This window comes from Arvicanthis niloticus, chromosome X (genome assembly GCF_011762505.2).
Source record: "Arvicanthis niloticus isolate mArvNil1 chromosome X, mArvNil1.pat.X, whole genome shotgun sequence".
Classification (NCBI taxonomy): domain Eukaryota; kingdom Metazoa; phylum Chordata; class Mammalia; order Rodentia; family Muridae; genus Arvicanthis; species Arvicanthis niloticus.
In genome coordinates this window covers 58,925,925-58,946,355 of record NC_047679.1, presented here as the reverse complement: position 1 = coordinate 58,946,355, position 20,431 = coordinate 58,925,925, and the positions used below count along the sequence as shown (strand labels likewise).

Below are 20,431 nucleotides of genomic sequence, written 5' to 3'. Positions count from 1 at the left end.
TTATATACCATATTATTTAGTTACATGAAACGTATTAAGTATAATCATGTGATCTGTGTTATGATTTGAAAGAGAAAATATTGACTATGTATCTTTCAACTCTAGAAACCCACAGGTCTTCAAGCAGTTCATTCTGGTTATATATTTAGATCATTGATTTGCATCCTTTGTTTTGTTAATTGCAGAGGAAAGATTATACAGCGTTAACAAAGTTCTTGCCTCCAAAGCATGAATATGTGTTAGCTGTGAGGATGACTGCTATTCAGTGCAAGCTCTATCAATACTACCTAGATCACTTAACAGGTAACATTCCCCCGTTTTAATCTTCTCTAGAAACATGTTCTTTTTCTGAAGAATATGGGCTAAGTAGTTTTCCATGTTTTTTTCTGTTTAGTTTTCTGTTTGAACAAAATATGCTTAAAATTGCAATGTTTATAATTAAAAATTGCTATCAATGCTAAACTCAAGGGACAAACTTAAAGCAAAAATGTTTTTTGATTCATTGCTTTGTTTTTTGAGACAGAGTTTCTTTGTGTAGCCCTCGCTGCATTACCACCCACTGGCTAATGAAATAATGTTTAGTAGAAGTGCCCTTACCTTGATTTTTCAGTACCCCCCCCTCCAAATACACAAAAGAATCCCCAGAAATCTCTGTATATCACATGTAATTAAGCCTTTAATTTGTTAAGAGTAATTTATGGGTGGTGGATAGTTTAGTCGTTAAGAGTACTGGCAGTTCTTTTCAGAGGACCCAGGTTCAATTCCCAGCACCTACATGGCAGCCAACTGTCTGTAATTTTAGTAAATTCTAGAGAATCTGACACCCTCACAGACATGTCTGTAGTCAGAACACCAATGTGGATAAAATAAAAAATAAATACATTATTTTTTAAAAAATGAAAAGAGCTAGTTTATGCCAAGTATGTTGGTACAGGTCTTAGTTCTAGCACTCCTTAGACAGAGGCAGATGGCTCTCTGAATTAAAGGCCAGCCTACTCTACACAGTGAGTCCAGGACAGCCAGGCCTATACAGAGACACCCTGTCTTGAACAAAAGTACTGCTGAAGCTTAGGCAATAGAGGAAGCATACAATTCTAGAGTAGTTTTTAAAATCTTCAGCTACATTGGTTTCGAAAGATATATAGACACAGGTGAGAATCTCACCCAAATACCCATGCCACTGGGCCCATTTTTAATGCCCTTCATTTTTTTCTTCTTCAGCCAGTAATGCTCAAGAAACACAAAAGGATGTAGTGGTGTCTAAAATACCTAATCAGGGTATTAGTGGACTTAAATAACTTGAACCACATTATAAACTAGACTTAAGACACCCTTTATTGAACACTGTCCAACATCTGTTGATATGCATGTAACATTGTCCAAAATAGACACACAGACACACACACACACACACACACACACACACACACACACACACACGAAATTAGAGAATATGACAAGCTTCATTAAGTTTAAAGGCTAAAATGACACAAAACATTTTTATTGTATATATTTAATATGTGCAATATATTTGATGTTTCTAGCTACATAGCAGGATTATTAATATAGCTGATCAAGTGAACCTATCTTTTTCTTATAGGCTTTGTGTAGGTCAAAGTACTTAAAATGTACTCAGCGTTTTACAATATGCAGTATATTTTAAACTATACTACTTCTGCTCATTATTACGTCTGTGGAGTATTTATCCTTCATGACTGAAATTCTGTACCTGTTGCCCTTCATTTCTTCATTTCTTCACCACCCCCTGCTTCTGGCAGTTATTCTGCATTTGTATGGATTTCAAGTCTTTTTATTTTACTTCCATTGTAGAAAGATCATTATTTATCTGTGTGTCTGGCATATTCTCTTCTACTTCCTTCACATACACTTTGTACATCAAAAGCATAAATTTTGCAAAACTCTTTACGAGTCATCATACTTGGAATGAATTGCTACAAGTCTATCTGTATGCAGCAAGGCTTCATTTCTCTGTAATCGATGAAGGGACCATGGATACAATTTAGGAGATTTCAAAAATCTAAGGAAAAAAATATCTATTTTTTTGTGACCTTTACTTAAAATGACAGATTATACAGGTATTAATAATTATGACATTGTTGTGACTAAAATCAGAAAATATTTTATATATGTTACTGAGATCTTCAAGTGTACTTGCTGTATTTTATTGCTTAATCCACCACTTTTTAAAAAAAGATTTATTATTGCCTACCTGTATGCATGCAGGCCACAAGAGGGCGCCAGATCTCATTATAGGTGGTTATGAGCTACCATGTAGTTGCTGGGAATTGAACTCAGGACCTCTGGAAGAGCACCCTCTTAACCCCTGAGCCACCTCTCCATTAAAAGTACATATATTTCTGAGTGTGGCAGTACACACTTATATTCTCAGCACTTGGTGTTGGAAGTAGGAGGATCCGGAGTTGAAGGCAACTTAGACCACATGAAGTTCTGTCCATAGAAAGAAACAAGTCATACATATTTCTTTACCATATATTCTTTAATATACTAATCATTTCTGTAAACTGGGTTCCTCCTACAATCTTACTTACTTCATGTGTTTCAAAATATTAATAGTAAGAAATAAGATTTTATAAGCCTTTCCAGACTTTGAAAAGGTGTGTGTGTCGTAGATAATCTAATACAGAATCAGCATGATGGAAATGGAGATTTCTTGTGTGTTCAGCTATAGTTTCTTTTGGTCAGGTGTAGGCAATAACACTGAAGGTGGAAGAGGCAAGGCAGGTGCAAAGCTCTTCCAAGATTTCCAGATGTTAAGTAGAATCTGGACTCATCCTTGGTGTTTGCAACTGGACTACATTAGCAAAGAAAATAAGGTAAATCAAGTACCTCGAATTGTTTAAATGTTACTTTTTATATTCTTTATATGTGAATCAACTTTTTATTTCAATAATTCAGCTTCTTTTTGTTGTCATTGAGATGGGTATTTACTCTATATTCCTGGATGGCATGAAACTTACTGTGTAGTCCAGGTTAACCTCCAGCTTTTGGACTTCCTCTTCCTTTTGCCTTCTGAGTGTTGGCATTATAGGTGTATGTCGCCATGCCTAGCTTAGTTCTGTAACTTGAAGGAATTATGTTTATAGGTTCATTAAATGTTTGTGAGGTGCCTGGATTTAAACCCAATGGGCCTGCAACCTAAATTCTAAATGTTCTTGTATTGAGCCCCTTTAACTTTTCCAAGGGGTGGTGTCGTACGTCTCACTAATTGAATGCTTGACTAATAAGCATAAGAGCCTTAGTTTTGATTCCCAGTGACTTGAGAGCACACACTGAAAATAAAATAAAAATTTAAAAATTGGACTAGAGATGCAGCTGAGGTATAGTGTCCAGCATGCATGATATACTGACATGATTTCCAGGACCATACAAGCCAGGCAGGGGCCATGCATCTGTAATCCCAGCACTTGGGGGTAGGAGTAGGAGGATCTGAATTTCGAAGTCATCCTTGGCTACCATAGGGAGTTCACTGGCAGTCCATACTACAAGAGACCGGGGCTCCACCAACAAAAGCCTTGCTGGGTGTGTTGACACACATTTGAAATCTCAGCACTTGGAAGGCTGAAGCATCCAGCATTGGGAGGCCAGCCTTGGCTGAGAACTTGTCTTAAGTATTCCTTTAGTTTGATGTAATTTTATGATGATAGTTCATTCATACTTTAATTCAGTTTCTCCAAATGTTAATATTATGTATAGTCATAGTAACTTGTCAGAGCCAAGAGATTTACTTTGCTCCAATACAACAAACTGTTTGCATTGCTTCATTTTTACATTTTCTTCCTCCCATCTAAGACCTCCTGTTTAATAATCCTGTTAATTTGCCATTGTTTCCTTCAGTCTTCTATAGTTCCTTAGTCTTTATTTATTTTGTATCACTGAAAGTGAAATGAAATGTTTGACTTTCCAATATATGTTGAAATGGGCTACTAAAACATGTCTTCTTTTGTCTAGGGTTATTTTGATGAAGATAGTATGGATGAATTTATAGCTTCAGATTCTGATGAAACCTCTATGAGTTTAAGCTCAGATGAGTATGCAAAGTAAATTGAGTACTTTTGTTACCTATGCTGGTACACTTAACAGCCTGTACTTGTGGGTGGTCTTCTGATAATTGGCTTTATAGCCTTACTTAATATGCTTTCCTACCACAAAGTTCTCTCTCCCTCCCTCCCTCCCTCCCTCCCTCCCTCCCTCCCTTCATTCCTCCCTCTCCCCCTATCTATCTTCCTCCCCTCCCACCCTCCATTTTAGAAAGAAGAAAACAAAGGGGAAGAAGGGGAAAAAGGATAGCAGCTCAAGTGGAAGTGGCAGTGACAATGATGTTGAAGTCATCAAAGTCTGGAACTCAAGATCTAGAGGAGGTGGAGAAGGAAATGTGGATGACACAGGAAACAACCCTTCAGTTTCTCTGAAGCTAGAGGAAAGTGAGTGTGCTGAACATTTATTGTGCAACATTGGCTGAGAGCATACCAGGTTGTCCGTGTTTGTTTTTGTCCTGTTATTCTAGAGAGTTGATGCAAAGGAATTGCTTTGCTTAAGTATTAAGAGATGCAGAGTTAGAGCAAATCACTAATGTTTAATTGTAGGCAAGTCAGTTTGCTCTATCTAGTAATTTGGAGGAAAGAAAAAGGAAAGCTAATTATTTATTTAAATGTATATGCCTGCACCCAACAATTCTGACTTCATGTATAGCTTTTAAGTGTAGTTCTTAAGTGATAATTGAAGTCAAGTTACTAAATTTAGTTTTATAAATGAATGTTAGAACTGGAATTCATGCTAGAATATGTCTAATCTAAAGGCCTCTGTAGGATTTTCACCTATCTACATAGGAAAAGTGTAAGCTTTTCAGTTAGTGAATTGTATACATTAGAATGAATTTTAATCATTGAGACTTTTTTCTTTCTAATTCTTCATAATCTATAATTATGTGCTTTGGTTCCCCCTATAACATGTACAGTTCATTTTTCTGTTTTCTCTCCTTTATATGAAAGTAAGAGTTTACTGTCCAGTGGCTTTAGTTTTTCTCCCCTTATATATGCTTAAGAGTTAGTGCTTAGCCATTCTGTATTTTTAGTACAAGCTGACTGTGTTTAGGAGCTTTAAAGCTGGGACCAGATATCAGAATATTTCAAATATCTTACTTCTAACTGGCTCTAAATATTTGGCACGGGGACTTACAGAGCAAACCAGTTAAACACCTGTGAGGAGGAAAGCAATGTGGGTGGCAGCTGAATGATCTTGTGATCAGATAAGCTTGATTAAGCTCAGGTCTGCAGCTGACTAACATAGTGATTCCTCTATAAACGCTTCTCTTTTCAGTACCTCTGTGGCGTAGACAGGTGGCAGCCTAACCACAAACCCTGGATTCTCCAAATCAGGGGAGTCATGACATTTAAACTACAAAATTTCCCTCTTCCTTCTTCTCTTCGGCTACTCCATCCATTAAAGCGGCTTTATCAGCATTCATCTTCCAAGTAGAATTAAAGAGTATTTTCATCAACACAGCAAAAACTGTGATTATAGAGTTAAAGCAATGAAAAGCCTATGCTATCTCCTACTGTGCTCTCTTCTTCCACTCTCTCTACTTACAGTTCTGCAGTCTCTCCCTATATGTGTGTGTTCCCGGGAAGAATATTATTGAAATAGTCTTATTGAACTTCTTTTCTTCTGTTAGGGCTGAAAAGAAAGAATTGTTCAGTGCTTTAAATGAATTACATGCAAGTCAGAGGAATGGGGAGGAGTTGAAGGGGAGGCAATAGGGTGTAGATTTGATGCATGGATGAACTTCTCAAGGAATAAAATACTAATTTTAAAATTTGGCTAATATCCTTTTTACTGGCAGGAAGTGCAGATGGCATGTGTACTGGATTGCTTCTAGAAATATCTAGCTGCTTCCATTTTTTTTCCGGTATGCTTTCTATAGTATCTTCGGTTGTGATACTATGAAGGGCTTAGAAAGCACTGGGCTAAGGTGTAGATGGTTGCATGTTGTGCTTGAAATAGGACAGAAAAAGTCATGTGTTCCAAAAGACAAGCTCTGACTGCCTATCTAGGGCTTTGGCTTTTAAAGTTTCTGTGAATTAAAGTACAAGTTATTTATATGTAAATATTTTTTAAAGTTATATACATGCAGAGTTTATCAGAAACATTCTCTTGAGTAGATGGTATAAAAAACCAATTTTGTTCTTTAGATTTAAATTCTTTCCATTTAAGAATATATTATATTGGAGGCTAAAGAAATTGCTCAGTGGCACTGTTTTAGACCAGAGTTTCCCAGCAACCACATAGTGGCTCACAGCTATCTGCAATCTCAGTTTCAGGTCATCCAAAGCCCTCCTTAGGCACTACACGTACACCACCACCACCATTACGTACACACACACACACACACACACACACACACACACACAAGCATGATACAGATAAAATATACACATAAAATAAACATAACTTTTTTTAAATAAAGAATATGCCATATGAACTTACCTAGCTGTCACTGAGTAACTAAAATGAAATTTCTTTCTTAGAATGGTACATTAATCAGTCAGAATGTTGCTGCACGTGGAATTTTAGGTGGATATTAAGTATAATTTTCTTGTAGTTTTTTAAAATAGCATCATACTTGAATAAGTTGTTTAGGTTACAGCATCATCATTTTGTATTTTATTAGTAGGAAAGTTTATGGTAAAGAATAGCTATATAATATAAAGATTACTGACTTATCATTAGTTTTTTAAAGTATACCTCATCCATGAATTTCTATATGTTATATTTCCTTAGTTTGGTTGAGTGGTAGATTTTTCAAGACAAGTTTTACTTTGAAGCTCAGGCCTAGAAATCATCTTATAGCCTCAGATTTTTGGTAATCCTTCTGCCTCATCTTCCTGACATATTTTTAAATGTATCCCATTTCAGATATGAATATAAACTTTGTGATAGAATTCTCATATTTGATGTAAGGATGTATATTATTAGCACAAATATACCATCTTTTTTTCATTCAACAAATGCATTTGAGTGCTTGTTATGTGCTAGGGTACTATTTCAAACAAAAAAAATTCATTGAAGGAGTGTACTATTTGTCCTAGTCCAACCGATTACATAGTCTATAAAGGAAAAAGTATATTTGAGCTCACACTTCTAGTCACTGAGTACCCCATGTCTGGGTGTCTGTATGTAGTGGGGGGCCTTGTGCTGTTCACCTTGTAGGAAATAAGAGGACAAAGCACAAGTGGGCTTCTCATAAATATTCTCACATTTCTCTTCCTGTTAGTTCCCTCAGTTTTGTAGGTATTCACCATTATTCTCCCTTAACAACCTAATCATCTCTTGAGAATCAAAACTTAACATGAATTTTAGTGAAGAGAAACCATGTTCCAATTCACAGTACCACACTGCTTTTACTTTGCTTCCCCTACACACACACACACACACACACACACACACACACACACACACTTCACACACTTTTTGTTTCTCTCCCCTCCCTCTGTCATTTATCTTGTGTATAGGTGTTTGCAAACATGTTAGGCTTTTTCCCCTTTAAAATTTACACTTTATGTTATTCCAAATGCAGCAGTGGTCCATTTGTTTAAATATAGAAGACATCAAGTTTTAAGTGAGTGTATTGCTTTCTAATTGTATCATCTTGTGTTTTCTAAGATTCTTGTTGGGTTCAGAATGTATATAAAGTAGTAGTTGGATGCATTTAGTTGCTGTTAACATACACGGCACAGAATTGCAACAGAATTTATAATTATGGATGATAAATTCAGAAAAATCAGCATAAATATTTGTTTATAAATTTTAATATCATACACTGCTAAGGATTTTTTTCAGACAAGGTCTCTGTGTAGTCAATACTAGTCTTGAACTAAATATGTAATACCGGTTGGCCTTAAGCTTGAGATAGACTTTCATTAGCCTCCCTACTCCTGGGATTGTAGACATGGTCCACCAGCCTGGCTAGAATATATAGTAATTGAAGTAGCCCATAGGTTTCTCGATTATTTATTTTAAAGAAAGGTTCTTCTGTAGTCCAGATTGTTAACATACATACACACACACACACACACACACACACACCTAGTAAGATTGAACTTCTGATCTTCTGATCCTCCTATTTCTACTTCAGAGTGTTAGGATTATAGATGTATCCCACAATACTTTGCTCTTTCAGTGTTGGGGATAGAATCCAGAGTTCATGCTAGAGAAGCATTCTACCAGATGAGCTACAGTCCCATAGTTTGCTCTTTTAGATTTTACTGTAAGGTGTTGTTATTTTACTTAGTAGGATCAAAATTAGAATGGAAGGGCTAAAGTCGTATGTTTTTGGTAGGCCACATATTTAGCATTTAGGATTTGATTCCTCAGCCATGCACTATTATGTTTGCAAAGAAAATATCATTTATTCTTAGCTTGGACATTTCCTATTTAACCTCACATTTTTATTCTCTGTTAACATTTTTTAGCTTTGATATTTTCATGTTAGATTATTATTATTATTATTAATGTTTTTACAAGGGTTTCTCTTTGTAGCTTTGGCTATCCTGAAACTCTTCCTGTAGACCAGATGGGGCTCAGTTTTAGAGATCTGCCTGCCTCTGCCTCCAGAGTGCTGGGATTAAAGACGTGCACCACCACTGTCCAGTCATGCCAGGTGACTAATTATAAAAGATTTAGTTAGCATTTGTAGTAAGTTATGTGCCAGGATCCTCAAGATCATGTTCAAGCTAGTAATTGACTGGAAAGAATCAGATGTTCCAGGGTATAGTCATAATCAAGACTAAGTTTTATTATAGCCAAAAGTTATAACCCAGAGTCAACAAAGAGAAAAGGCACGTGGAGTAAAGTCCAAAGGAAACTTCTAAAAGACACTACGTGTGGCGACCTCTAGAATACACTTCTCTAGAATCAATTCACCACATGTACAAAGTATTGTCTAGTTAGAGAAGCCTATTAGAGATTCATTGCACAAGGGTTTTATTGTGAGCTGGTTACTATATTTTAGATTTCCATAAAGAGCAGCTGTTGTTGTTATTTTCGGTAAATTGCCTGTGTATGATGAGTTGTGGTTACCAGGGAATGTTTTCATGTTAGTGAAGAGGACTATTTACCATTCATGTTCCCGGACTAGCTAAGGGCCAATAATTTGAGGCAAACCTTTCTGAAATGAAAGGAATCAGGAATGAAATGAAAGGTGTGAAAAGAGTTTGCCTACTAAGAGAGGAGGAGAATATCCTATAAAATACTATACAGCCAAAAGTGATAGTATATTCCTATAATCCCAGCACTCAGGATAATGATGATAAGCTCAGAGAATCATTGTTTTAGTCTAGCCTTGGCTATATGGTGTATTTGAGGTCAGCCTAGGCTACAGAGTAATACCTTGTCCCCACAAAAATAAAGATATTTAGGGAAAGATGGAGTTTTATAAGAATGTGGAGTTTTATAAGAATGCCTAAATAATAGTTTATGAGGTTTCTATGCAAATGCACAGTGAGTTCTAACCACCAGGGACAAGGCACAAATAGGACCTTGTTAAATCTAAAAAGCAAGTTCAAGAATATGTAAAATAGAAGCTGTAGTGATATTCTAGTCTTGCTTCAGGCTAGCAGCTTTGGGTTTATTTGCTTTTTTTGGTCTTCCTACTAAGGGGCAGAGTAATACAAGTCTTTGAGTCTTCTGTATTTTTTTGAATTTTTAGATTAGTTTCTCAAATTTGAATCCCCTTAAAGGGTACACATTTTGTAAGTAAATGGTATGCCTCCTCCCCCAGCTACCCACCCAACTGAAAAAAAAAAACTTGCCAGTTAATATGAGAATATTATCAGAAGCTTGTATGTTTCAGCTTTGGCATTTGGGTAGTAAAGTTGTTTTATTAACGTCATAGAATTGGCTTGAAAAGCCAGATATGGTGGCACATGGCTGTAATCCCAGCTGGAATCAGAAGGATCAGAAGTTCAGAGCCACCCTTGGCTACATAGTAAATTGAAGGAAAGCTTGCCGTGGGGCGGGGTGTGTACATGAAACCTTGTTCAGAAGCAAAACAAAATAAAATAAAGTCATTCTGTGTTAGTGATCCTTTGGGGTAACCTACAAAAGCACATATAGAATCAACCTGTGTGCATTCAACTTGGTCATGTTGACAGATTTCAGCCACACTGAAGATGAAATGATACTGAAAAAGTAGACAGGCCTCTACTACAGTGAATAGTGGCAGATGCAGAGACTTGTGGCTGCCTAAAATGCAGGAAATGATAGAAGAGGGACCTGGACTGATGATGTAAGAGTTGGGAAAAGGTAAAGGGAAATGAAACACCATTCACTGCACTCGATATTGCTACTGTAACTATTAACGTATGTAGTTACGTGCAGTGAGTGCACACCAGACCAGTGCTATTACCAGTCAGTCAAGGAAGTAGGAGAGGGATCCCAGGCTCCTACTTTTTACCTCTGTACTATTGGCAGTTATTACATTCTGAGGAGGGGAGGGACTGTCTTCGTTGTGTATGTGTCCTCGGCCCTTCCCACTACCTTCCAATTGATAGCGCCAGATCCACAATTACACAGATGACCCTGGTTAATCTTGGTGGGTCACAGTAGAAAAAGGAACACGAGAATGTGTAAGAGCGATTTTATGGGAGGTTAAGTGATGGGTAGAACTGGTAGGAAGTTGGAAGATAGGACGTATACAAAGTGTACATGTGTGATATTGGAAAAGCATAATAGGAATAATTTTTTAAATGGTTGACAAGATGGTTCAATAGGTATGCACCACAAAGGCCTGCAGACCTGAGTTTGATTGTGGGAACCCACATAAAAGTGGAAGGAGGGAAAAGACTGTACGGTTGGCATCTGTGTTCCACTTGTATGCACACCCATTATACACAGTAATTATTATTTTGAATTTTTTAAAGGCAAGATAATTGTAGAACACTAGAAACAAGCAATAGTGACAAAAAACACTAGTAAGCAGCCTGAGGAAAGTTAGCTCACAAAACAAACAACATGGTCAGATTCTCAAGAAAACAAAATTATGTAAATATTGGATAAAGTATGAAATCAGTATAGTGAATTACTGGAAAAACTTAGGTAAAATGTGTGGTAGTTAGAAAATATAGCAACAAGCATATATATCCATTGTGATGATTACATAATCATGTAGTGGTATACTACATGATTATGCAGAATTTGCAGAATATCTGAATAAATGAAAAACATGAATAATCACATTTTGAGTGAAAAACCATACTGAACAAAACTGTGCAGAATGATAGAAACAGTATGTTACTATTTCTACATGGCTTAGAATGCCATGGTCTAGTAGTTTTAGGGATGCGCTTGCAGTAAAATAGAAATGGCAAACATAAAAGTAGGGAATTAGGTCTTAGAAAAAAGAAGAGAAAATGGACCATCTTTTACACTTTACCTATGTCCAGTAGAGTTTACAGTTTCGATGAACATGATATATGAGGCACAGCTGTTCATTATACTCAATGCTACAACACTAATGTTTTAAATAATTTTCAGTGCAAGACATTTGTGAGAAAACGTAGAAGCCCATTAAGGGTATTTTTAAAAACTTTGATGCACATTATATGTTTACATTGTCTAATAGATTATTTCTTGTGTATTTTACTTTATGGTCAAAATTTTTGTTAAAGTGATAACAAAATAGTTCAGTATGATTGGGTGATTTTTTTTTTCAGGTCAGACTTCGAGTTTAGTAGCCCAGTGAAGAGATTTTCTTTCTTGATCTCTCTGTCTCTGGTTGCTTCATGTTTCTTACAGTGTATTTTCAGGGTTTTAGTTTTGTGAGGTCTGGGGGATTTGCATCTCTTTCTGGTCTCTTTCTGAGCTCCTTAGTCCCACTTGTAGGATCTGTCTTACATTCTACCAGAATCAATCTTCTGCTTGGCTGTCATCTTGTATTTCGCTGAACCTTCATGTCTCCATTCTATGCCTCCCCTCAGTGCAGAGCTCTTTGTCCTGTGATGGCATCTTTCTCTTTGTGTTCATCTGCTGTCCTTTCCCTTCCCCTGTCCTAATAGCCACCAGTCTCTTAGCTTTCTTACTCTAGCTTGTCTGTTGTCATTCAGGTTTGCCAGCTGATTATTGTACTTACTTATGCTCCATTTATTTTATTTAGGTAAAACCACTTCCACTTCTAACCCAAGTAGCCCAGCTCCAGATTGGTACAAAGATTTTGTTACAGATGCTGATGCTGAGGTTTTAGAACATTCTGGAAAAATGGTACTTCTTTTTGAAATTCTTCGAATGGCAGAAGAAATTGGAGATAAAGTGTAAGCTTCTTTAAAAATATATATCTGTTCTATAAATTAACTTTTTGGTAACCATACTACTGTTTATATAGTTTATTTCGACAAATCTGATGTTTTCTTCCAGTGATAAGTTGTAATTTGTTTGATAACAATGTCATGCCAGTACAACCAGCTACCTTCCTTATAACTGGCTGTTTCTGAGTATATAATCATGTCTTTTATTTCAGTCCTTTAAGTTTTCACTATATAGTTCAGGATGGTCTTAAACTTGGCAGTCTTTCTGCCTTTGCTTCCCAAGTACTGGGATTAATTGGTAAAAATATGGTTTGAAACAGAAACAATAGGAATTGATAGATTAAATAGAGGCAATAAATAATCGAAGAGTGACTAGTAGTTCTGCAATTTAAATGACTAGTGGATTATGGTATTAATTCCTAAAATGGGAAGGCTAAAGAGTAAACAAGTATATTGTAAATATAGCATTTTCTTTGGGCTGTGTGCTAAGTTTGAATAACATGTTATTCTTAAAAGATAAAAAGTAGGAAGTAGATATTTGAGTTTAGAGCTCCTATGCGGGGAGAAATGATTCTTACTACATATGTGTTCGTTGTTTGTTTATTTTTCTGTTATCAACTTGTACGATTTAAAATTAATTTGAGAGCTCAGGGGATGTCGGTAGCTTAGTGGTAGAGTGCTTGCCTAGTATGTACAAGGTTTGATCATTAGCACTTATTTTTTATTTGCATATCATCTTTATTAGTGATTTTCTCATACCTGATAGAAACAGCTTAAAGGGGGAGAGGTTTACTCTGGCTTATGGTTGCATCCTTCAAAAGGGGGGAAGCATGGCAGAGGGCGTGTGAAGCGGCCATTGTTCACGGACCCCCAGGAAGTAGATAAAACCCATCTACCCCAAGCAAACGGTTTCTGCAAGTATTGCTTTAAAAAGTTTCTAATTACATGTGTGTGTGTTCCCAGTGCCATGGCACATGTGGGGAAGTCACAAGAGAACTTTAGGAGTCCGTTTTCTCCTTCCACCATGTGGGACCCTGGGGTTGAATTCCAGTTGGTGGCAAGCACCTTTACCCACTGAACCATCTTGCCAGCCTTGTATTGCTTTTTATATTTTCATATGCTAATAAAGCAAGTGAAACCAAAATAGCTTATTCAGGTAAGAGATACTCTTATCAATCATTGAACAATTTTTCTTTGCTATTTGTAACTAGAAGACATTAGTATATTGACATTTGGTCATAATGACACTTAACTTCTTTGCATGAGACATAGCTCAGTGATTCCTAGACTATTGTTAATTGCTAATTGATTTAGGCTGACCTCTTTTCCAGCTTAATAGTCCAAATTCCATATCAATATCAATGAAATAGTATTTCTAGGAACTTAAAGTTCTGAAGTTTGTAGTTCAGAATTGTTTGAGTGACTTCACTGAAGTTTGTTTGTTGGATTCTAGGGAAGGCAACTGAGACACCCGAACTGTTGTTATGGCTGTGTCTAGACTGTTGCATTGATCTTCTCCTGTTCCTTCAGTGATATACTGCCATGTAGAATTGATTTGCCTTTTTGTGCTGTTTGTTTTGATTGTTGTTGTCCTGTGCCTAACATCTTACAACCAACGTGCTAATTTCTTTAAAGTATATCTTGTTGAGGCTTTTGGATTTTGTTATAAACTTTTTTGTTAAATTCATAGATAATTAGGAAAAAAATGATAACTTTACAGGATTGATCCATGAACACTAATCTTTTTTTTTTTAAGTCTTGTTTTTAGCCAGTCGCTCATATCTCTGGACTTGATTGAAGATTTTCTTGAATTGGCTAGTAGGGAGAAAACAGAAGATAAAGACAAACCTCTTATTTATAAAGGTAAGTTATAAGCATATCTATATTATAATTTTTAAAATACTGGAACATAATGAATGTTTTAAATTTAAAGATAAAGGAAACCAAAGTACTCAGTAGCTCATCACCCTGTCACATCAAAATGTCCTATATTTTCTCTTTGTATGTATCCACAGACATCTATCTGGTTAGTCTGTCTCTATATCTTGTCTCCGTTTGTGCTCCTTTCCCTCTCATTTTGAAGCAGGGCCAGGATGTTTAGCTAAGTTGGCCAAGCTCATGATCTTCTTGGCTCAACGTCATTCATGGTGTGATTACAGCAATGACTGTTGTGCTTGGCTTGGTTTCTTCTGTATACATCTTTCTTGTGTACTTTTGAGGTCTGCAGGGTGACATTATGGGAACAAATAGTAAATCAGCTACTACATTAAGTTGCATTAATGTGTCTGTCATCCTACAGTTTTGTCATTTAACAAAAACTAATAACAGACACATTATAATGACAGGCAATATAATTAAGCATTGAAATAAAGTTTATAAATACATAATTCATATCTTACACATTTTACTCAATGTGACAAATCCACTGGTTTTAGGATATTTAGATGTGTGAAACTAGTACCATAGGTAAGGATTTTAATCACTTCTGTATGAAGTCCTATATTATTTAGTTATTACTTCCCTATCACACTCCTCAGCTTCTGTTCAGCTAAGTAACAAGAAATCTACATGCCATCTATGAGTGACTTATTCTGGACTGCTTTGGGAATTTATAATACAGTCTTTAGTTGCTGGCTACTTTCACTTAAGTTAACCTATTTATGGCTGGTGTTATTATGTTACACTTTTTTATAATTTAATATCCCACTGTGTCTAATTCTACATTTTGATCAGTCAGTCATTTGACAACGGGGACGTTTTCACTGCTGGGATGTTGTAAATGGTGATCTTTTTTACTATTTTTAGTTTTCATGTATTTAAACACTAATTTTCAAATCTTTTGAATAGAATTGCACACTGTAGAGTAATTTCTATAGGGTGGTTCTCTGCTAAACACATTGAAGTGTCTGGAGATGTAGTTCAGTGATAGACTACTTAACTTGGATGTACAAAAGCCTTAAGTTTCAACCTTAGGACCACAAGAAACAGAAAACCAGCCTGCTCAGGCATAGCTGGGAGGCATCTCTGGAGGCTGAGCTCTGAGCTCAGGTCATGAGCTACCTCCTACATTTTTCTGTGCAGCCTTTCTCTTTCCTCTATGCTTTTCAGCTGGCCTGCCTACTCTTTCATAGTTCCTGATGCTTTCCCTCTCTTCTTTCTTCAGAATGAAGTCCTTGGTTGCTCTGATTCTTGCTATTTCAGAGTCAGCTTATATGTCACCATTTTACTGAGAATCCTTTGGGGGAGCTGTTCTTATTTAGTTTACTTGCCAGGTGATGATACATACCATCATATGTGCTTAGTTTCTAGTCTTCTGTTCACTAGTAAATTTCAACTGTTTTTGTTGTTACATGCTTATCAGTTTATAATTTTATAAATTGTCTTTGTCAAGCATTGGCTTTAACTACTAATGGAGTCTTTTAAGTATCTATTATTACTATTGTCAGGACTACCACTGTGTATTAGGTAAGTATCAGAATTTGGGAAAGTGTGGATTTAATTAAGGTTATCAGTCTCAGAATAGGAGTTATCATCTAGTAGTCTATGCAGTATGCCAAAATTGTGAGCACTCCCAAATCTTGAGAGTTAGGTAACCAACCTATTTGACAAAGTTCCAGGCTAGTGGAATAGAGGACAGCCTTGAGAGCCATTTTTCAGGAATTTTTTACCTTTTGTTTGAACAAGGTATTGGGATTACAGGCATGAAGCAGTGTGGTAAATCAATTCATGGTGTAAGTATCCCTTGGTTAAGAAAGGACTATTTTTCTGTGGTGTGCAATAACAGAGTCTTATAACTCTAGCACTAGAAGGCAGAAACAGGCTGAGGAGGTAACTCAGTGGTTTAGAGCCCCGACTGCTCTTCCAGAGGTCCTGAGCTCAATTCCCAGCAACCATATGGTGGCTTACAACCATCTGTAACAGGATCTGATGCCTTCTTCTGATGTGTTTGAAGACAGCTATAGTGTACTCATATACATAAAATAAATCTTTTTTAAAAAAAGGCAGAAACAAGAAGGCTCATGTGTTTAGTTGGCAGCCTTGGCTCTGGACTGAATCTGTCCCTCAAGAAAACACTGAAAAGGGGATAAGAGAATAGATTTTACCAAATGACTATGCAGATCTCATTTCTGTTTATTGTGGATGGACCCACAGGGCTTTGCAATATGCTAGAAAAGAGTTTGTTCCTGAGTTATCTCTTTAGTAGTATAACCCAGCTTTTCGTTTTGGTTTGTTTGTATGTGTGTATTTGTGCCCGTAAGTACACATGGGCCTCTGAGTACATGGAGACCAGAGATCAGCTTCATATCTCTTTCTCAGTCACATTTCATCTTATTTGGTCTCACTGAATTCAAGTTCACAGTTTCAGCTAGGCTGACAGGCTAGCGAGCCCCTGGCATCTGGTGCCTACCACTATGCTCAGTTTTTATCTGTATCCTGGGGATTTGAACCCAGGTCCTCATATTTGTAAAGCAGGCACTGAGCCATTTACCCAGAAACTAACATTTAGTTTCTGCTCCTAAATATAGAGGCTCAGCTTTACTCTATATCTGATTGTGGCCTTAAAGTTCTGATCTTCCTGCCTCTACCTCCCAAGTTTTGCCAGAATTGTGTGCATACAACGTGAACCACATTTGGTTTCATTTCATACCAAGGATCCAGGGCTCCATGCATTCTGCCAGCTGAACTACATCTCCAGCTTGTATTTTGAGTTTTCAAAATGTCTAGTTGTAGAATCCTAACCTAGCCTGGATCGTGAAATTGCCCTTCTGGTGCTGGGGTTATAGGCATGGACTGTTCCACCTGGCCTATCATCCACCTAAATGTTTTATTAAATTTAGTTATTGTGTGTGTGTGTGGGTGGGTGTTGGGGCATGTGAGTGGAGGTCAGAGAACAACTTGGGGCAGCTTTCTTTCTTTCTTCTTCTACCTCATGAGTCCTGGGGATTCAAAATCATGTTGTCAAGCTTTATTGGTGGGAACCTTTACCCCTTCAGCCATCTTACTTTTAAGTGGTACTCAGGAAAGAAAATCTACAATTATGAAAGAGCAACACATGAAATTCCTTTGAGTTTTTTTTCCCTCCATTTTCAGGTGAAGGAAAGTGGCTCCGAAATATTGACTATTACCGCTTGGACGGTTCTACTAATGCGCAGTCGAGGAAGAAGTGGGCTGAAGAATTTAATGATGAGACCAATGTGAGGTAGGAAACACTTTCTGTATGTATAGATATTTTAAATTTAGGTTCAGTAAAATTAGCTTTTTAATATATTCTCTCATTTTTAATAAATGATGTAATCAAGGCCAAAACCAGGCAAATTACAACCTTCACCCCCAAATTTACTCATGGACATTATAGCCATGGGAGTCTCACATCTATCGCTTACTAAATGTATTTGAGCGGACATGGTAACATACGCTTTAATTCCACCATTTGGGAGGCAGAGGCAAGTGGTTCTTTGTAAGGTCTGTGCCAACCTGGTCTGCATAGGAAATTGCACTACAGCCAGGGCAATACTGTAAGATTTTGTCTCAAAAATATTTATGATCTGTGCTTTTTTTTTCCTTTTTATTTTTGAGTTCTAGGGCATCATAACCATTGACTTCGGGTATTAAAATTAAAGCTATTCTAAATTTTCTTTGTTTTTGTCATCACTAATGTTTTTCTTACAGTTATGAAGTCTGAGGATCTTAAGTGCTGGTTTGTGTGATCATCTTATGTATATCTATCTGTGAGATTATCAGGTTTCCAAAATGACTCTATGGTCTTGTCTTCCAGCAGTGTAAGAAAGCTTGAGTTCTGCATTCTTCTCAGTATTTACTGTTGTCATGTTTTTATTCAAGCTAGTTGGTTTACTCATTCATTCATGTTCTTCAAAGGTGGTGCACTGTTCCTGGAGGAACTGAAATACCAGATGAGTGGAGTGGACAGAAACTGCTCCCCATCACTTAGCTCCAAAAATCCGTGTAACATACTGCCCTTGGATAGAGAGGATGCATTGGATATTACACTGATAACACACTACACTTGATTTTAGCCAAAAGACTGTGAAATAATCCTAATGTGATTTTTTTTTAATTTGCTTTTCTCCAATCATAAGTCATACAGATTCAATTCTTATATGTATATTGGTAATTTTTTAATTTAAAATAATTTTACATCTATTTTGATTATATTCTTTTCTTTCTCCAAATTCTTCTGAAGTTTAAGTCCTCTTTAATTATAAATTATTGGAGGTTTTAAAGTTAATAATACAGTTATAATTAATATAATAATTAATGCAGTTATGAGTTCCTGATTTTTTTGTTTTGGGAAGCTGATTCATCTTAAACCACTGTAGATAAAGTATGCTGTGTGTGAATACTGTTGTAATATTAAGGTCATATCATAGCTAAGCATTTATTTTATATTTTCACTTTTAGAGGGCGATTGTTTATCATTTCCACTAAAGCAGGATCTCTTGGAATTAACCTAGTAGCAGCTAATAGAGTGATTATATTCGATGCTTCTTGGAATCCATCTTATGACATCCAGAGTATATTCAGAGTTTATCGCTTTGGACAAACTAAGCCTGTTTATGTATATAGGTTCTTGGCTCAGGTAAGTTTGTCGTTTACATTTCTTTTATATTAAAATATTGGATGAAGCTAATCTTCTAGAGGTGTAGAACCTTTGAAGATGAAATTGATGAATACTGTAGACATGCACAACATAGATATCTTACAAAGAGATAGTTGAAAATATTATGTAAATTTATTTAATATTACAGAAATTTATTCTATAAATAAAAGCAGAAGTCAAGTTAGCCTTAGCAGCCAGATATGGTGGCACACAGCTGTGGTTCTAGTACATAGGATGTGTAGGCAGGAAGGTGGTAGTTTCAAGAACAGTCTTGCTTACATAGTGTGACCTTTGTTTAAAAGCAAAATCAACTCCCCTTCAGAATTCACACATAAGAAAATAAAATTGAAGAAAATTTTGCATGTCAAGTTCATTTATGTTTGTAGAGTCAAACTGTCCTTGTAACTAGTAGCATATCTGCTTTAGGAGCAGGTGTGACAGTCCTCCTGCACCTAAATCTGGTCTTTTCTCAATTACAGCCTTGGTTTAACTGGCAGATCCTTACTTGGGTCTTCCTTAGTATGGCATATGGTTGTATCTCTTTCTTGCTATTTAAATGTACAGCTTCTTTATATTTTAGTTTATAAGTAGTGAATAACTTTATGTCAATATACTAGCTTGTTCTGGGTTAAAGAAAGCAACATTTGACATAAGAGAAATTTTGGATATTGTTAGCCTTTTCTATATTTCACAAAATCTGCTTTCTTGCATTTTGATTTCAGTACACATCTAAATTTTCTTTCACATATCTTTTCTTTGTCCTGATATATGCCTGCTCTTTGACTTTCACCAAGTATAGAACTATCTCAAGGCAGCACACAGATTCATTTTGGTCAGATAATTTAGAATGACTCCCCATAGTCTAATTTTCTTAATTTAATGGTAAATTAAGATGTTAAGCACTGTCATGAATGCAGCAACACTGCTTAGGTATTCTTTATGGCAACATATGACCTTGAACTGTTACCTTTTTATATTGACCAGTAATTCGATTTATCTGAAGTTATGTTGACCAAATTTCCTTATTTGTATAATTGTTTCTTTCTTCTTCTTTTTTTTTTTTTAACAAAGGGAACCATGGAAGATAAGATTTACGATCGTCAGGTAACAAAGCAGTCACTATCTTTCCGAGTTGTTGATCAACAGCAGGTTGAACGTCATTTTACCATGAATGAGCTTACTGAACTTTATACTTTTGAGCCAGACTTATTAGATGACCCTAATTCAGAAAAGAAGAAGAAAAGGGATACCCCCATGCTGCCGAAGGTATGTTTATTCAGATTATTAGGTAAACTAACAAACCAAATGCCAACAGGGATCAAGGAAAGCTGTACTACTAAGTGAAAGTGAGTCTTCTGAAGGGCGTACTTCATAGATTTTGAGAGATTAATTTCTATTTAATAAGCTTTAATCTATATGATTACAAATGTAAGGATGCCCAGTTGCTTTTTCATAGGCATTATAAAAGGTAGTA

General features: G+C 36.2%; 1 protein-coding gene and 1 pseudogene across 8 annotated transcripts in view; one reads left to right on the top strand and one right to left on the bottom strand.

The window, feature by feature from the left end:
- Positions 1-20,431, top strand: part of Atrx (ATRX chromatin remodeler) — a 129,300-nt gene that overhangs the window by 87,669 nt on the left and 21,200 nt on the right. For all 8 annotated transcript variants that reach the window (XM_034486303.2, XM_034486300.2, XM_034486298.2 and 5 more), the window contains 9 exons: positions 186-303; positions 2,725-2,855; positions 3,991-4,079; positions 4,291-4,463; positions 12,191-12,344; positions 14,095-14,201; positions 17,430-17,538; positions 18,759-18,936; positions 20,029-20,223. In XM_034486303.2, coding sequence (XP_034342194.1) covers positions 186-303; positions 2,725-2,855; positions 3,991-4,079; positions 4,291-4,463; positions 12,191-12,344; positions 14,095-14,201; positions 17,430-17,538; positions 18,759-18,936; positions 20,029-20,223 — 1,254 coding nt within the window. The remainder of the gene's footprint in view (positions 1-185; positions 304-2,724; positions 2,856-3,990; positions 4,080-4,290; positions 4,464-12,190; positions 12,345-14,094; positions 14,202-17,429; positions 17,539-18,758; positions 18,937-20,028; positions 20,224-20,431) is intronic.
- Positions 18,214-18,393, bottom strand: LOC117695678 (U2 spliceosomal RNA; annotated as a pseudogene).